At 51.5% G+C, this 15,884-nt stretch overlaps 4 protein-coding genes across 4 annotated transcripts; 1 reads left to right on the forward strand and 3 right to left on the reverse strand.

Annotated features, from left to right (window-relative positions):
- Window positions 1-2,617: 2,617 nt before the first annotated feature.
- CTAM01_16390 (PhoD-like phosphatase) lies at window positions 2,618-4,826 on the forward strand (the record flags this gene model as incomplete). The annotated part of the gene is made up of 7 exons (XM_060532383.1): window positions 2,618-3,092; window positions 3,146-3,271; window positions 3,333-3,489; window positions 3,543-3,643; window positions 3,692-3,820; window positions 3,879-3,988; window positions 4,041-4,826. The coding sequence occupies 7 exons, from the start codon at window positions 2,618-2,620 to the stop codon at window positions 4,824-4,826; spliced, it is 1,884 nt and encodes a 627-aa protein (XP_060373032.1).
- A 435-nt stretch (window positions 4,827-5,261) lies between these two features.
- On the reverse strand, window positions 5,262-6,917 carry CTAM01_16391 (uncharacterized protein; the record flags this gene model as incomplete). Its single annotated transcript, XM_060532384.1, has 1 exon — window positions 5,262-6,917. One exon carries the CDS (start codon window positions 6,915-6,917, stop codon window positions 5,262-5,264), a length of 1,656 nt encoding a protein of 551 aa, XP_060373033.1.
- A 2,879-nt stretch (window positions 6,918-9,796) lies between these two features.
- CTAM01_16392 (uncharacterized protein) lies at window positions 9,797-11,044 on the reverse strand (the record flags this gene model as incomplete). Its single annotated transcript, XM_060532385.1, has 1 exon — window positions 9,797-11,044. One exon carries the CDS (start codon window positions 11,042-11,044, stop codon window positions 9,797-9,799), a length of 1,248 nt encoding a protein of 415 aa, XP_060373034.1.
- Window positions 11,045-11,662: 618 nt separating this feature from the next.
- CTAM01_16393 (oxidoreductase molybdopterin binding domain-containing protein) lies at window positions 11,663-15,660 on the reverse strand (the record flags this gene model as incomplete). Its single annotated transcript, XM_060532386.1, has 11 exons — window positions 11,663-11,708; window positions 11,776-12,195; window positions 12,260-12,397; window positions 12,457-12,494; window positions 12,561-12,715; window positions 12,784-12,825; window positions 12,875-12,968; window positions 13,032-13,061; window positions 13,123-13,230; window positions 14,113-15,361; window positions 15,458-15,660. The coding sequence occupies 11 exons, from the start codon at window positions 15,658-15,660 to the stop codon at window positions 11,663-11,665; spliced, it is 2,523 nt and encodes an 840-aa protein (XP_060373035.1).
- Between the last annotated feature and the right edge of the window lie 224 nt (window positions 15,661-15,884).

The raw sequence follows: 15,884 nt of genomic DNA on the forward strand, positions 1-15,884 counted from the left end.
CGATCCCAATACGAAGTTCGCGAACATCAGGGATATCCATCGGGCTCAAATCGAAGCGGGTGAAAAGGAGGTTATCACGGCTGAATCCAGCGACTCTGAATGCCCTAGTGAGGCTGGCAGCTGTATTGTAGTGGGTGTGGTTGAGGATCAATAGTTAATAGTAATGAGGAGGTTGGGTTGTGATCCCATCGTTTTTGTGGTGCCAGAAACAGGGGGGTGCCAGGAAGTGGGTATGTTGACTTACCTACCAGCTTTTCTCCAGTAAGAGTCAAGTTGGGAAGGAAATACGGTCAGCTGAGCGAGAAATGGGCTTTGGTCAACTGCTCCCTGTTCTTCTTCTTTCTCAACCTGTTTTCGTGGCTCTCCAGTTGTACTTCGGTAAGCGTGAGACCTGTCGTACTGAGAACAAGGCCAGAGTTTTGTCACAGACTAAAGTATGTACTGACTTTAGTATTAAAGAACAAAGAGTACCCCAAATTCCTCCATCTTCAGCGATAGTCTCCGTCGGAAGCTCTACGATTCATCCGCGTCAAGCAGCAATGACAGCAGCAGCAAAACTATCAGACGTACTTCAGAACGATCGTGGGCTCCTATCAGCCTCAGAAAAGGCTGCCGGGCAGCTTCATGACCCAGTCATTGGTCATCTGTACCAATCGAAAACCTTTCTACGCCTCATCATCTATATGTCTGTAACTTCATTAGCTCCTGTGGTATTGCCCTTTATGTTACCTGCTAATAGGAGCCTTGCTATCGCATTTACAATACCTCCCGTCGTCTTCCTTCCATTAGTGGTCTTTCCTATGTATTTCCATCCGAAGTCTAATCGACTGAGGTAGTCGTTTTGTTCTACGAAGAATTCCATGAGGGCATGGAATTGTTGAATCATGATAGCCCAATTCAAGACTTTGAGCCGTCTTGAACTTTCGAAGACCCCTTATTCGTTACTAGGTATAAGCTTTTCGCGGATGGTGTGTTCGAATCAAACCCCTGTTGTAGCTTCTGCACGGACAAATTTTCACTTTAATCTTCTTGACAAGGGACTAGTTAGTGTTCCTGAAACCTTGGAAACAATACCACTGCAAGTTCAATATTCTTTTTCAGAACTACATCTTCCAGGTCTGCTACAGTGCATTACGGCTAGCTCGATTGTTCATGGGCATAGACTCTGTTTTCAAAGCCTGGTACTTCAGTAAGACGTTTTTTGCGAGCCATGTTTCCTCATTTTATATGTATGTAACCTTCTGGGAGTCTGTTGTCACGTATGGATTCACACGCATGAAATGGAGAATGCTCACTCTTACTTAGTCTTACCCTCTGCTTGTTCCGCACGGAAAGCAGGGCTGCTCGGGATGAGACCAGCCATATCAGAGCTCACGCATGGTCGTGGATAATTGATGAGTCCGGACCTGGGCAGAGCTGTCCAATCGGCCAGATCGCACGAGGTGATTTTGTGTGCACGAATCAATAATTTGTTTATTCATGATTGTTCGCATTCAAGCAAGACATATAATTGGTAGCGATCTACTTGGTCTACATAGCGAAGTGATTGCCCAACATACTTCATAAGCTGGGCACCTCACTGTGTACAAGTCTTACCAAAACAACGTCCTTTGAGAGTCTCATTTCTCATCGAACACTTATCAGCGCGAGCATTGCATCCCGAAGGGTTACGTCTTTCATGTCAGGTACATGTACCTATTTCCTCCCAAAAAGATTGACGCGTGAATATGGGAGGAAACAATGTGCGCTAGACGATGTTTGTTATTGCACCATAAGAGTGTAGTATACGAAGCTGAGTGCCATTACTTGTTGGGTGTAAATGTCACTTCGGCCTCCATTAAGTGTGGGAAGGGACTTGTATTGTACCTATGCAGAGCTAGATACATTTATCTTAGAAAACAAACAATATGTGCCAGCAGATTGTTGGATGTACGTCATGCTAAAGCGATGTTCCGAAACAGCAATGTTTTTCCATGGAGAAGACAGGATATCTCTGTTCAGCAATATATCATTGATGACGCGACCCTGCTATGCACGAGTTGACAAAGGCGGGATCCCAGCTATGTAGAGCCGAAGAACCGGAGCGACGGCCCCACAGCGCCAAGACCACCAATGACCTCCAGAGCCGGGCGCACGTGTGAACCGCGGTTCAAGATATGCCATTCATAAAGAGGACTTATTTCCGTGCCTTGCAAGCCTGGTAAACCTATGCCCATCTCAGCACATGCACGATTGATAAGAAGAGGGGTTCGCGAATGCTACTCTGCGATAATCCCTGGTGATTGTCGTCATTGAGAGAAGACTAACGATTCTTGAAATCCGGTGAAGGGATTCAATGTCCAATCACTGTTGAGATGATTACCCACGAGCATAGCCGTCTGAATAACGCACGTGGCGAGCGTCCATCCAGAGCGAGAAACAAACGGCCTGAGATGGAAGCTGCGGAAGCTCATCCTAGTATTCTCGCGCCTGGAAATTTTTGTAAACCAAAGTTCATAAATGGCAGCTCTCGCCGTCAAAGCTTAATGCTGATCCCTTCTTGGCAACCAATAAGTCAACTCTTTGTGGTCACTTCGTTCGCGTCTCAATCCTCCAGAGCGTGATAGCCACCGTCATCATGGTTCAGCCAATCTTTGCTGTCTTGGCTCTAGCCACTGGGGCATCGGCTGCTTTCACAGGTAACCTCAACTACCTGTCGCCGTCGAAGCACCATGCGTCACTTGGTGTCTCCATCAATAAGGTCGCTAAGCGCACCTACGCCAACTCCCACTGGGATCCAGCCAAGCTGAACTTCACGCATGGCGTGGCTTCCGGTGATCCGTACGAGGACAGCGTCATCCTGTGGACGCGAGCTGCTCCGACAGCTGACAATGACAAGAGCAACTTGACTGTCAGCGGCTACGTTCCCCTGTATGACCACAGCACGGAAGACTATGTGAAGAAGAGTGACTCTCCGGTCTGCGTTGATTGGAAAATCGGCACAAGCAAGACTTTTGAAGCTGTTGTTGACTCGGGTACTGCTTACACGAGCTCTGATGTGGATTATACTGTAAAGGTTGAGGCCAAGCGATTGGCGCCTTTCACGGTCTATTGTGAGTGACCACAGTTCAATTCGTCCAGGGAGGGTAATTGACTTGCATTGAAGACTATCAGTTTGGTATTTGCAACTCAAACAAGACGTCCCTGATTGGCCGGACAAAGACGATTCCTTCAAAGAACTCCCGAGTTGAAACACCGATCAAGCTTGCCGTCTACTCTTGCAGCAACTACCGTACGTCTTCGTGAACTATCCATTCCAGAGTCCTTAGAACTTTTCGACTGACTTGGTGAAGCTTTCGGTTTCTTCAACGCTTACGGCAACCCAGTCCGAAAAGACTCGGTTGACTACGTGATCCATCTTGGAGACTACATCTACGAGTACGGCAATGGCGAGTATGGCTGGGGCAACTCGATCGGAAGAATTCCTCTTCCCGATCGCCAGATCTTCACGTCAGTAGCTTGTGTTACTTCTCTAGAGAACATGTCAAGCTGACTTTTGGCAGTTTGTATGACTACCGCAAGCGCATTGCAACCTACAGAACCGACCTGGACTTGGTGGCCAGCCACCAGAGCTTTCCCTGGATCCCGGTTTGGGACGACCACGGTTGGTAGCAGTCTTTCGTTATGCGCCACATTGACTAATGGGAAACAGAGGTTTCGGACAACACGTGGCGAGATGGTGCCTCAGAGCTTAACAACACTGAGGATTCTTTCATTGCTGATGGCGGTGTCTCGGTTGATCAGCGCAAGATGAATGCTGTTCGCGCATACTTTGAGTGGAGTATGCTTACACTCTCAACCCAGTTTTGATGATGATATCGATACTAACGCCCTGCTAGTGCCTATTCGCCAGGTCGATATGGATGATAACCTCCGCATCTGGAGAGAGTTCAACTTCGGCAACTTGTTCGACCTCGTGATGCTGGATACTCGCCAGTACGATCGCGCTGTAAGTTTCACTCCTCTCCTATAGGAATTTCAGAGTCTTGCTAACCCCCTAGATCACGGATGTCTACACCAACACCGACTACATCCACGCCATTTCCAACGACGCAAGCCGCTCCCTCATGGGACCCCGCCAAGAAGCCTGGTTCTACAAAACCCTTCGCCAAAGCTCGACCCGCGGTGCGACCTGGCGTGTCATTGGCAACCAAATCATCTTCAGCCGCATGAACGAGAGCCTGGCCCTCGGCGCCGAGAACCCGATGAACTACGACCAGTGGGACGGTTATCAAGCGAACCGCAATCGCACCTTCCAGGTCCTGTACGAGCAGAACGTCGGCAACAACATCTTCCTCGCGGGCGACTCGCACGCTTCGTGGGTATCGGATCTTGTCTGGCTTGGTGAGCACGAGTACGATCCGAACACGGGCTCCGGTTCCGTCGGCGTCGAATTTGCGGGTTCGGCTGTGAGCTCGCCGTGCCCTGCTGGGCAGAACATTTCGCTGGCGGCGGCGAATGCGGGATCAGCATGGCTTACTGCTGCGAATCGTGAGTTGCAGTGGCAAGACCTGTTCTACAGGGGATACTATGAGCTCAGCATTGACTACGATGCTGTGAATGCTTCATTCTTTGGTATTCCTACGACCAGGATCAAGCAGGGATACGAGATTTCCCTCGCCAACTTTACAGTGCTGGCTGGCGAGAACAAGCTGCATCGTTTGAACGGTACCGCGGCTGTTGGAGGTGTTGCTGAGAGTGGTAGCTTGAAGAACGGTCGTGTTGTGCAGACGAACCTGACGCATGACACTGGCAGCGGCGCGTACCTCAAGTACGACTCGCCTTGAGTCGGTGTCTTGAGAGAAGACTTCTAGGTTACTTATCAATAATACTTGAACTTATTGCATCCTTGCCAATGGCCAGCTCCTATGAGTTAAGCAATTCGAAACGGGCCTAGAAACCTCAAACCTTACTGCCCTGTCGTGAAAACCACCGCATGCGACCAATGAACTACCAAGGGTTTGGTTAGCATGAGCAATATACTGCTGAATAGGTCACTCGATGTTTAAAATAAGGATGTGAGGCATGAAATTTTGACTCAATTTGAAAAGTCACCAAGACTCCAAGAAACACCTAAAGCTACTCCTGACATTGACCCGTGCGGAGGATATCTCAATGTTGCCACCAAACTGCCACCGGAAGCGTAAATCAATGCAAGCCTAAACACCTTCCATGTACCCATCATCGAGTAACGATTCGAATGCACTTCTGAAGTACTCCAATCAGTGAAGTCTGAGCTCACCACGAGCGGTGACGTTGCCACTAGCCGAGCCGCCAATAAGCATGCTGTTGAACACATTCGCAGCAGTCTCATCCTGAGTAGCAGCAACAGCCGCAGTTTGAGCCTTGTTGCAGCTCTCGACGGTAGCAGCAGGCGCCTTGCAGCTGTCAGAAAGGCGCTGGCAGATGAAGCCAGCAATGATACCAATCTTCTGTGCAGAGCCGTGGTTGAAGTCGCCCTGGTTGTTTGCGATGAAAGCCGCGGCCTGGCGATCGGGCAAGCCGTCCTTGAAGACGACGGAAGGGTCGCTGCAGGAACCGAAGTCGGTGGCCTGGCGCTTGAAGAAGCGCTTGCGGAGGTTGGCTTGGGCGCGGCACTGAGTGTTCTGCTCGTCGCACTGGGAGACCTCGCCGTCGAGCTGGCCGCTGTTGACGGCGCGGGCGCAGGCGTTGTGCTGAACGTCGCAGGATCGGCCGAGGGCGGCGCCCTTTCCGACGAAGGTGTCACCGTTGACGGAGAAGGGGCGGTTGCCGGAGCTCTGGATGACCGGGGGAGGGGCGCCACCGAGAGAGCCGGTGAAGGTCTGAACGTTGTTGCCGTTGCCAGTGTTGGCATTGCCGCTGTTAGCGTTGCCGTTGTTGTTCGAGTTGTTTCCGTTGTTTCCGCCAGCAGTGCCGTTGTTGGCCTTGGTCTGGGCTGCGCCGTTGTTAGAGCTGGACGCATCGCAAGAAGCGTCGTTGGCGTTGGCGTTGGCGTTGGTGTTGGCGTTGGTGTTGGTGTTGGTGTTAGAGTTGGAGTATGTGTTGCCGCTGGAAGGCGTGGCACTATTCTTAGCCTTGGCAGGAGTGCTTGAAGTCTGTCCTCCCTTAGCAGCTCCGGCCTGGCCGGCAACGGCGAGGCCAGTGATGTCGATGTGAGTTGCCTTCAGCTCACCAGTGCCGCCGGTGACGGTCTGAGTGACACCCTTAGCAGCGGCGGTGATCTCGTCGGGAGTCGCATCAAGGACAAGCTTCTTCTCAGTGAAGATGCATCCGGTAGGGTCGGTGTCAGTGTCGCAGCTGAGACCCTTGAAGGTAGTGTCGGACTTGTCACCAGGAGCGAAGGTGCCGCTCTCGAGAGCCAGCATGGGATCACCGCCGACTGCGGCCAACTGCTTGGCTAGCGCGAGAGCAACCTCCTTGTTGTTGGCTGCAGCGCCATCGGCTGCGGGGTCCTGGTGCTTCTTGGAGAGGGCGGCGATCTCAGCGTTGACAGGCTTGTCGGTGCAAGCTGCGCTGTTCACACCAACGCCCGCGGTGTTGCGCTCAAGAGTCTGGTAGACGAGAGCAGCAGACATGCCGCGGATATCCTTGGCGGCCTTAGCGTTGGTGAAAGCCTGGTCGGCAGTCTCCTGCTGCAGGCAAGCCAAGTTGGTGACCTGTCCGGCGCCAGTCTTGGCGGCTGCGTCTCCGAGGAGGCCAAAGACGGGGTCGGCAATGGCTTTGGGGTTCTCCTTGTTCAGGAACTCGCGGGTAATGTTGAGGAAGATCTCGTGAGAGTGCTCCTGGGGAACCTCACGCTTGCTGACACGTCTCACATGGTGGTGACGGTGGTAGGGACTGGCCGCCACGAGACCGACGAGGGTCGAAGTGGCGAAAGCGATAGTCTGGTACTTCATCTTGATCGAGATTTGGATTATCGACGGTCGAGAGTGATTAAGACAGAAAAGACCGGCCTTCTGCGTGCTGTCGACTGACGTGGTTTGAAGCGAAGAGTTGATTGTAAGATAGTAGAGTAAAACGAGGTCAGATCTGCTGGCGATACAAAGAATGGAAGAGCTCACAGAACTCAAAATTGAAAAGAATGAAACGAAACGGTGCAAAGAGAATGTCGTATGAAGATGAGAAGCTATAGCCAAGAAGAAGAAATTTGGTGCCGAGAGGGAGATCAGCCAGGTTTATAAAGAAGAGATTGGATGGAAAACATGATCAGAGCAGATCCTTGGTGAATCAGTGGAATTCAGACGGTCCAGAGCAAGAGCCTCATGCTCGGCCAGCTTTGGCTAGCACACCGTTGCGATGAGACTTCAAAAGTTAAGACAGACGACGCTCTCCCCGGGGTATGGAGGCCGAGGGGGACGAGAGTCGAGACAACATGAGACGAGCCGAATCGGTTAAGACGGCGACTTAGAAGATTGTCAGGTACAGGAATCTATCGGACCCGAAATCATGGTATGGCATGTGCAGGGGGTTCAAAGAACAGACGCGACGGGTGACCATGTCATCGCCAAGTCAACCATTCATGAAGCAAGTCCGGTGGGGGCGCACGGCCGTCATGGTCTGAATTGGGCGCGACCAGCTAGCGAACGACTATGGTGTGGCTGCATTTGCGTTCATTATTGCAACATGGGTCGCGATATCGGCTGAGTTTTTGGAAGTCTTGCGACGGGTGGTCGGCGCATTCGGTAAGGCGCCTCAGACTTCAGACGCCTCGACAACGATGTGGACGGAAAGATGAGGCGGAAGATCAGACAGATTCAGCCGCAGGTTGTCATAGAGCGAGTTTCGCCTGGGGTAAGGGTGGGAACGTTTTGCGATGGTGGCATGGGTGGGAGGGGAGAGAAGAAGGGGGAGGGTCTTCACCCGTGCGTCTCAAGAGGACCACCGCCGCTTATCAAAGCCGAGTTCCCCACGACCGAATGCTTAACTCATTCCGAAGCCAATAGCAAACCTCGGTGGCCTCCGGATCGCAAGTTCACCGGGCGGGTAACTGGTTTGTAAGGAGTCACTTTCACATTCTCTTAGGGCTTAGCGCAGGGCCTACCCGCGCTACAGATGTCTGGAAAGCTTGATTACTGCGCAATTCTGTAGGCGAAATGTACTCCAGATGTGCCTCTTCTCCCTGAAGATGCACTCTGGGGACAAGGTCACCCTATTCGGCATGTCGCCCCGAGCAGCAGATGGGATTCAACCGATCTTTCTCAGCGGAGATTCTGGCCGCAGTTCCTGGCTAGCTATGATCCGGGTCCAGACGATATTGCCATCTATCTCTGCATCCTCTGAAAATGGGGAAAGTTGCCGCCAGTAACCTTATTGTGGTAATCAAGCGGGCATGCCCCTCATGGCCTGCAGGAAACATCATGTCAGATCCAGTTGTCAAATGGAACTCAAAAGGAGTTTTGACAACCTTACGAATGCAATTGAACCCCCAGACCACTGCGGCCCAGTTCCCTTCGTCGTCTTCTGCGGGAATGCGAGCATGACACCATCCCACTATCTGGCCAGAACTCCGTCTAACCCGTCGCGGGACCAACGTCTGTCAACGCTTCTGCGGCGCCGTAAGTGGAGGCTTGTACTCGTTGCCTGCCTTAAGATCTTCTGTTTCAGGCGATCAGAGACTTCAGACGCATCAGTGCCAAGGGGCGAAACCTCAGACACCATCACCATGTGGCCCTAGCCACCCTCGTGCACATGTCTGGCTGGCAGGAAATCATCGCATAGAGCGTCCATCAAAGCGGGGATGATTTACGTATTGGCAAGCAATCATCTCGCATCACTCCCTCCTGTGTAAGGTGGTATGATCTACCTCGCCCTTCGGAGTTCGGCCTATGGCGCCATGAAGTCCTTGGATCGATTTTGAGGTGGGATGACTCGACCCTCGTCCACGGTGGATGGGTTCTCCAAAGTTGCCTAGCTATTGGACGACTGGACGATTTCATTACCAAATTACTCTCGTTATCAACAACGAAAATTGACCCGTTCCATTTTCAGTGCAAAAACAGCTAGGTGTTGTTTTTTCCCCCCTTTTCTCTTCGGACTTCGAATTACGATTCACAAAATATCTCCAGTCTGACGAGAAGGCTGGTCCTGAGTAAAAGTTGCGTTCAACCACGTCCCCGAAATCTAGTGGTTGGGCCTGACTGATCTGAGCCCACTATTCAACTGAATGCCTGATTCAATGTAGGCAAGCTGTTCCTAGATAAAGTAGACTCTAATTTGCTTGATGTTTTGATGTTTTTGTCAGTTCCTTTTACTTCAGTTACGTTAACTTGTTGTTCCTTCAGATTCGTTGACGATCAAACAATATCGAAGGCGACTTATCATGAACTTTATCAGTTGATATCATGCAATGGCATACAACCACCTGTTTCTGGCTCTTTCTTCAGTCCGAACGCAGTGGCCGAACTCTTTATCGGCAGTCTCTCCAGGAGAATCCCAACTTTGTTTCCTCCACGAACGATGAACTTCATCCCATTCTATACACCTGAAGTTTGAGATGCTCTCAGCATGCAACATACGAAACGTTACTTATCAAGATTGTGTGATGAACTGCCGTTGATGCTCCCATGACATGCACTGAATCGCCGAAACATGCCCTGGTGGAAACCTGTCACGCCTGCAGCGTTTTTGCTGCCTTCTCTCGGCCTACATATTTGGACCTCTGACGTTTGACAGCACTTGGCAGTGGAGACCTCAACGTACCACGACTTTTCAGCGCTCTCAGTCTCGACATTCCCATGCATCCTACGCGTCCATTCGACTTATCAATCATTATCTCTCATGATACATCGATTCGGATTGTGTAATCATCGCCGTCTTGCTCCACCACCGTCACCGTCACACCCAGATCTGTCGAGGTGTATGCGCTCGCGCCCCCGCCATTCAAGCTCAACGGCGCGTTGTCAAGTTCATCGTTGATGCAAGAAGTCGTTCCCCAGCCGGTATTCCCATCAAGGACTCGGATCGGACCCTCGCCAGTACCAAGATCCGTCGCTACAGTATAGAGCAAGACGCCAGTCGTACATGAGTTGAGGTTGTTGCCCTCCCTCGACCTCACCTCGGCCACCAGCGCCATCGTCGCATTGTGCTTCACGACCACGGCTTTCATGCCGCCCATAGTCTCCAGTGGCGTGAGTTTATGCGTCGTTGATGAAGTCATGTTGCTGCCGTTGAGCGGAGCCGCCGACGTAACGACGCACTCGACTTGATCGTCCGTAAGCCAGCCTAACCTCCACTTGTCCCATGCGAAGTAATCCGGGCTAGAAGCCCCCACGTTGGCCATCATATCCCAGTTGCCGGCGTACATACCCGTATAACCCGTCGGTATGGGGTATAGATCCGGCAAGCAGAAGGTGTGGCCCGTCTCGTGATTCACCGCCTTGTAACCCCACCAATCGAATGTGTCAATGCCCATGGTGACAGCCTTTCTCGCAATGTAGTTCACATTCTTGGTATATGCGCCACCGGTGAGAGCTGCAGAAAGCTCAATATTCGTCGCGTTTCTTGTGGGGATCACGTAGAAGATATCAGTCAGAGGGCCCTCGGTGCTATTGACCCTGGGGACCGGCGTGTTGGTGACATCTAGCCACTGCTCTAGCGCGTCTTGGACATAAGCATAGTGAGCTTGCTGCGATAAAGGTCTGACGAAGTTGTATTCGGCTGCGTTCTTGGGCATGCGGTAAAATCGGCTCGTGTCTGCGGTGATGTTGAGCGACAGCTGCCCGTACGATAACGTGTTGAACCATTGCTGGGCTTGAGGTATCAGGAGGTCGTAGACTTCTTGCGGAGAAGCTTCTGAAGCGGTCTGATCCGGAAAATCGATGAAGATGAGAATCGCATTGACGGTGCCCTTGCTGGGAGCGCAATCGTACTTGTAGCCAAAACCAGAGCTGAAGAAGACGCCGTTTGTCGCTGGCAATTTGCAGGATGAGATGTCGGCTCTTCTATTGATAGATGAGCTGGAGGCGAGTGCTGTGCCAGTAAGCAGAGTTGCCCACTGCAACAATAGGATGTTCGCGGCTCTCATCTCGCGGATGTCTGAGCAGTTCAACAGCAGCGGCAGCAGGTTACTCGACCGGGCAAGAAGTCTGACGTAAATCGCATGTTTATGATGTGGGAATGCGTCAATTTTAGTCTCGAAGATCGGCGTTCATCTCGGAGCAGCCCGCGTGAGCGAGGGGCCCTTTTAGGTTCTATGTATAGTGTTTCTTCATATCGACGTATAAGCCCCCACTGAATACGAGATGATCTCACGTCCGCCCCAGGTTGAGCCGCTCTGCTCCACTTGAAAGTAAGCTTGTCCAGCAGTCGGGTGAAATCAACACCATGTGAGGAAAGTGCCTGAACTCATCAGAATGTTGCCACCATTAGCGTTGAGGAGAGATGACCTCGTCGACTGCGCTGCTTGGGACAGAGGTTGGAATCACTTATTGACATCAGTGTATATCTGATACGAAAGTCATCTTTTCTCAGCTTCTAAAATGAGGGGGAAATGCAGCCATCTTCGCGTCTCATTTGGTCCATCAAGTTATACTTGTTTCCAGGTAAGCCAGCCTAAATCAAGTCACTAACAAACTAAACCTCCTCACATATTGAAGAACACTATGAGTTTTATATCACCGGATCGGTGACGGCTTGGCCATTCTCAGTTCGCCGCTGCCGCCGCTGGTTTGCGTCCATGAATCGACCACCTGGAGAGAGAAAAGGTCAGAAAGCGTACCTTCGAAATAGATTATTAGGGGATCAGGAGAGTCATACACATTGAAGTAAGCGTGGATCTGTCTATCCGCAAGCTCCTTACGAGCCTCCATCGCAATAACGTGGACCTCTGCCTGGCTCATGTCCAGAGCTCGCGTCAGCGGCGCCATGAGAAGACCGTCCAAGTTGGGCGAAAGGTTCTCGAGGTTCCACTCGCCCAGGTCCTTGTGCTTTTTATCCTTGGGCCACGTGTTTGTGGGCCACTTGAAACGCTGCACCTGGATGTCTTCGAATCCAACCTCGGCGAGCAGGGTCTCGAAGCGGCTAAACTCTTCAAAAGGCGATCCCATCTTTTCGAGAGCCTCAAAGCAATACCCAAAGGCCTTCATGAGCTTACTGTCCTTGGGAATCGTGTTGTCATCAGACAAGGGGAAGAAATCGATATCGTTCAGTTCGAGATATCCACCAGGGTTGAGGTTACTGCATGAACGCTCAGTCATTAGTAGCTAGACACCTCCCGATGGACATGCTTGAGGTGACTAACTCAAAACTGCTTTGGAGGAACTTCTTCCAGTCGCGAATGCTGCCCTTCATCATTCTGCTGTGAATGTAGTCAAAGGGCTCACTGAAAGTCCATGATTCCTCGATATCATCGATCTCGAACCGAACATTCGGAGGTACGCTAATGATGTCATCAGCGATTCTGCAAGAGAAGCTCGTCTTGGAAGGCATGTGTTATACAAGTTTGGCTGGGAAGCCGACAAGTCCACACCTGTGACCTAGAGAAGAACACACGCCATCAACACTCTGTACTCCGGGATCAAAGCATAGCAAGCTTTACGAACCTCAGCCTCGGGGTGGTCCTCTCCGAATTCGATTGCCCAGAGGCCGGTGCCTGTGCCGACGTCGAGCACGCGACCGACTTTCGAGTCCTCTCGGGTTGGCGGCGCAGTTCCGAGATAGTAGTCAAAAGTCAAAAGGTAGAGATTATGCACAAGGTCTAGCCCAGCCCGTCAGTCAGGGAAAATGCGATCAACCAAGGTAGGGTTGGGAGAATTAGCAACCTACCGAGTCTGTCCTTCTCTCTCTCATCGTTAGGTGCCCAGTACTCTGCAACGATTAGTCTTGTATAATCTCAAATGATTTCGTTTAATCATACTCCCTTCTTTGTACTTATGGTACGTTCTCCCGTTCTCTAGTCTAGATTCAAGAATCGAGGCCGCTACAGTCGAGGTGGACGACGCGATGTTACCCTAAAGTCACCTAGTCAGCTGGCTTCTGCGGGCGTCTCCTGGTGTATCTTCCGAGATACTTACACCATTCAATGAGGAATTATCGTCGGTGAACTACAGTGTGCATGCACTTTCAGTAATTGTCATCCCTCGACGGATTCTTGAGACATCTCACCTCATCAGCCGCGATGGCGCCAGCTGGTGGGGGCTGGGGAGTGGGGCTATTGTTGTCGTCGTTGCACATCGTGTCCTCCACTGTTGAGCACAAATGATATGAAATGTTCTATGCGGATGAGCCCAACCAGACTTGAGCGGAGTGAATGTAACAGTCGCTGAGCACCAGATTCGTCTGCTATGAACTATGTCTGTGCAATGTCGGGTATGGGAAGATTTCACAACGCGAAACCGATGGGAAATATTTCGGAGACGGGTCCCACGTCGATTTACCCCTCTTCTTGGCTGGACATCTGGAGACAACTGCGCAGATATGCATGTTGGCTTGTCCAGTCGGATCCAGTCGGATCCAACCAGCTATCTGCGACAAAACCCTGGTACTCGGGGGGCAGTTCCAGAAGTGGCAGCTAGCTCGCGGCACAGTAAACATCAATTGCGTCTATGGCGGTGTAAACGAACCACACCACATGCGTTCGAAACTCCGGTCGCTTTGTTTACGTGCTAGCGGTACCCAATGCCCAGAGCGAACCACAGAATGGGTGCTGCAGCGGTATCGATCCGTAACAGACGGGGTACATCGATATGGCTGGCAAGGCGCGATGTTCACCCCAACAGTTCCTGTGTCCAGTTTTCTTCACAGTCGTCTTCATTGATTCAATTTGGGTTGTATCCTGAAGTTTTCTGACGATTCCCTCTTGCGATCCCGCATACATACAGTAACGCCATTGCAACGTCATATCAAGCAAAATACAAAGGCAGTCAACTAATCCTCAGCATCCCGTGGATCGTGCTTTTTCCAAAATTCCTCATACTCGTCCCAAGATTGAGACGGGAAAGCCAGGGGTACTGTGATTGGAGCGAACGGAATACCCTTGTCTGCAAATTCCCGGAGGCGTGCCTGAGTATTTGGTCGGGTGTTGTTTACACTGTAAACCGATATTCTGTGACAAGAACTGGTCACATGTAAGCCCCAATTCCAAGCTGTGCGTACATCGGGCGGTTGAGTATTGAGCGAATTGTCCCAGCAGCGACAGACGATCTCAATCCAGCCTTCCACGTCGCAAGGAAGATCGATCTCCCAGGTTCGCCAGGTCCATTTTCGCTTCTTGGAGAGATTCTCGACCGGCACAGTATACCAATTGAACCCCCCGTCAGCTGAGAGCTCAACCCGCTCTGGCCAGCGACCACCACCTGAGTAGGCCCATCCCTTGCAGCGGATTTTGCCGTTATGTATGACGACCTGTTTGGTCCAAGGCGACATGATGGCAGAACTAACTGGCATTTCCTGAATCTGGATGCCGTCCGTCATCTTGAGATTATGCTTGCCGACTTGTTGAGGAAAGTAGAGGTACTCCTGGCTCTGAACAGGCGCACGTGTAGGGTTCTTGATAGCCTTAATGCGGTAAAGCCACTTGACGCTTCGTGCTCCAATGTAACCGAATACAACGATGCGAAGGGGATATCCATGAATGCGAGGAAGAACATCGCCATTCATCTCCCAGGCCAGCATGACCTCGTTTGCCCTCACTTTTGACCATGGAACGCTGACGAGATAGTTCATGGTTTTGTCATCTTTGAAGTAGGTGTCCGCGCCGTAGAATTCGAGATGTTTTGCCCCTTCGATGAGTCCACCGCAGGCTTTGATGACTTTTTTGAGGCTGATGCCAACGTACTTGGCAGTTCCGATCGCACCTTCAGCCCAGGGTGCTTGAGGCACCTCATCACCCTGGCCGGGGTACTTGAGAATCTGCTCGATACGTCGGGTTCCCGAGCATTGCATCGTCACTGTCTTCTCCATCCGCGGAAACTTGGTTTCGTCCATGAGGTCATCCAAAGTGAACGATCTCGGGTTCGCTACAAGTCCATCCAACAGAAAGCTGTAGTGCTCTTTGTCAATGATCGGAATCCCGCCGTGGTTTCGGACGAAGTGGAGGGGATTCGGGGTAATTTCTTTGTCGGTCACGAGGCGCTTGGGAGGCTCGCCGTTGTAAGGAAATTGGAGAAGATGCAGCATGTCGGCGTGCTTCTCCTTGAGCACAATATCCCACGAGTCGTCGGGGATGCGAGACAAAGCGCCTCCAACCGCCTTGTGCCACATCTTCCAATGAGTACCAGAAAGGACAGGATTGCTAGCTGGAATAGGCCCAAGCTGGAACTCTGGATTTGGGGGAAATGTCTGGGAGGTCAAGATCCTATGGGCCGCGGCCTTCTTCTCCGGATAACTTTCCCACTCGACGAAGCTGTTTTGAATCCGGAATTGTCAGCTGCTGTAGACATGCAGTCATAGTGTTTGTAATCGAAGGCAGGTTGTGCTGAAGTCGCTTGAAGGGACTCACCCGGTCCAACCTTGCCGCTCCTCGGTGAACAACTTGTTCGGGTCGCCGACTTTCTTTATGGCGGCATCATCTTTCGTTAGGTCACCAAAAATCTGAGGGGGGAGAGCCTTGGTTTGCGGTCCCGTCATGTCAAGGACGGGAAGCTCCGCCCCAGCCAGTCCCTGCTCAATCTTCCATTCATCGGGTCTGTTAGTGGTCTTCATGATGTCTGCCCTACTACGGACGCAGCAGTATCGAGCCTCGGAGGGGTGGTGTGCATCGGAGACCCTTCATTATTTGATGAAAGAAGTGGCGGGATGCTCAGGGTTTGTAAATCGAACGCTCTTTGCGTACTTTCTGTCACGTCCATCAGGCCGAGCTTCATGTTTTGAACCTCTCGAAAATCTGAGACCGAGGCGTTTGCTTTGCACTCCAACCGGTAGTCTAG

The sequence above is a fragment of the Colletotrichum tamarilloi genome (genome assembly GCF_030869305.1).
Source record: "Colletotrichum tamarilloi strain Tom-12 chromosome Unknown Scaffold_218.1, whole genome shotgun sequence".
NCBI classification, from domain to species: Eukaryota; Fungi; Ascomycota; class Sordariomycetes; order Glomerellales; family Glomerellaceae; genus Colletotrichum; species Colletotrichum tamarilloi.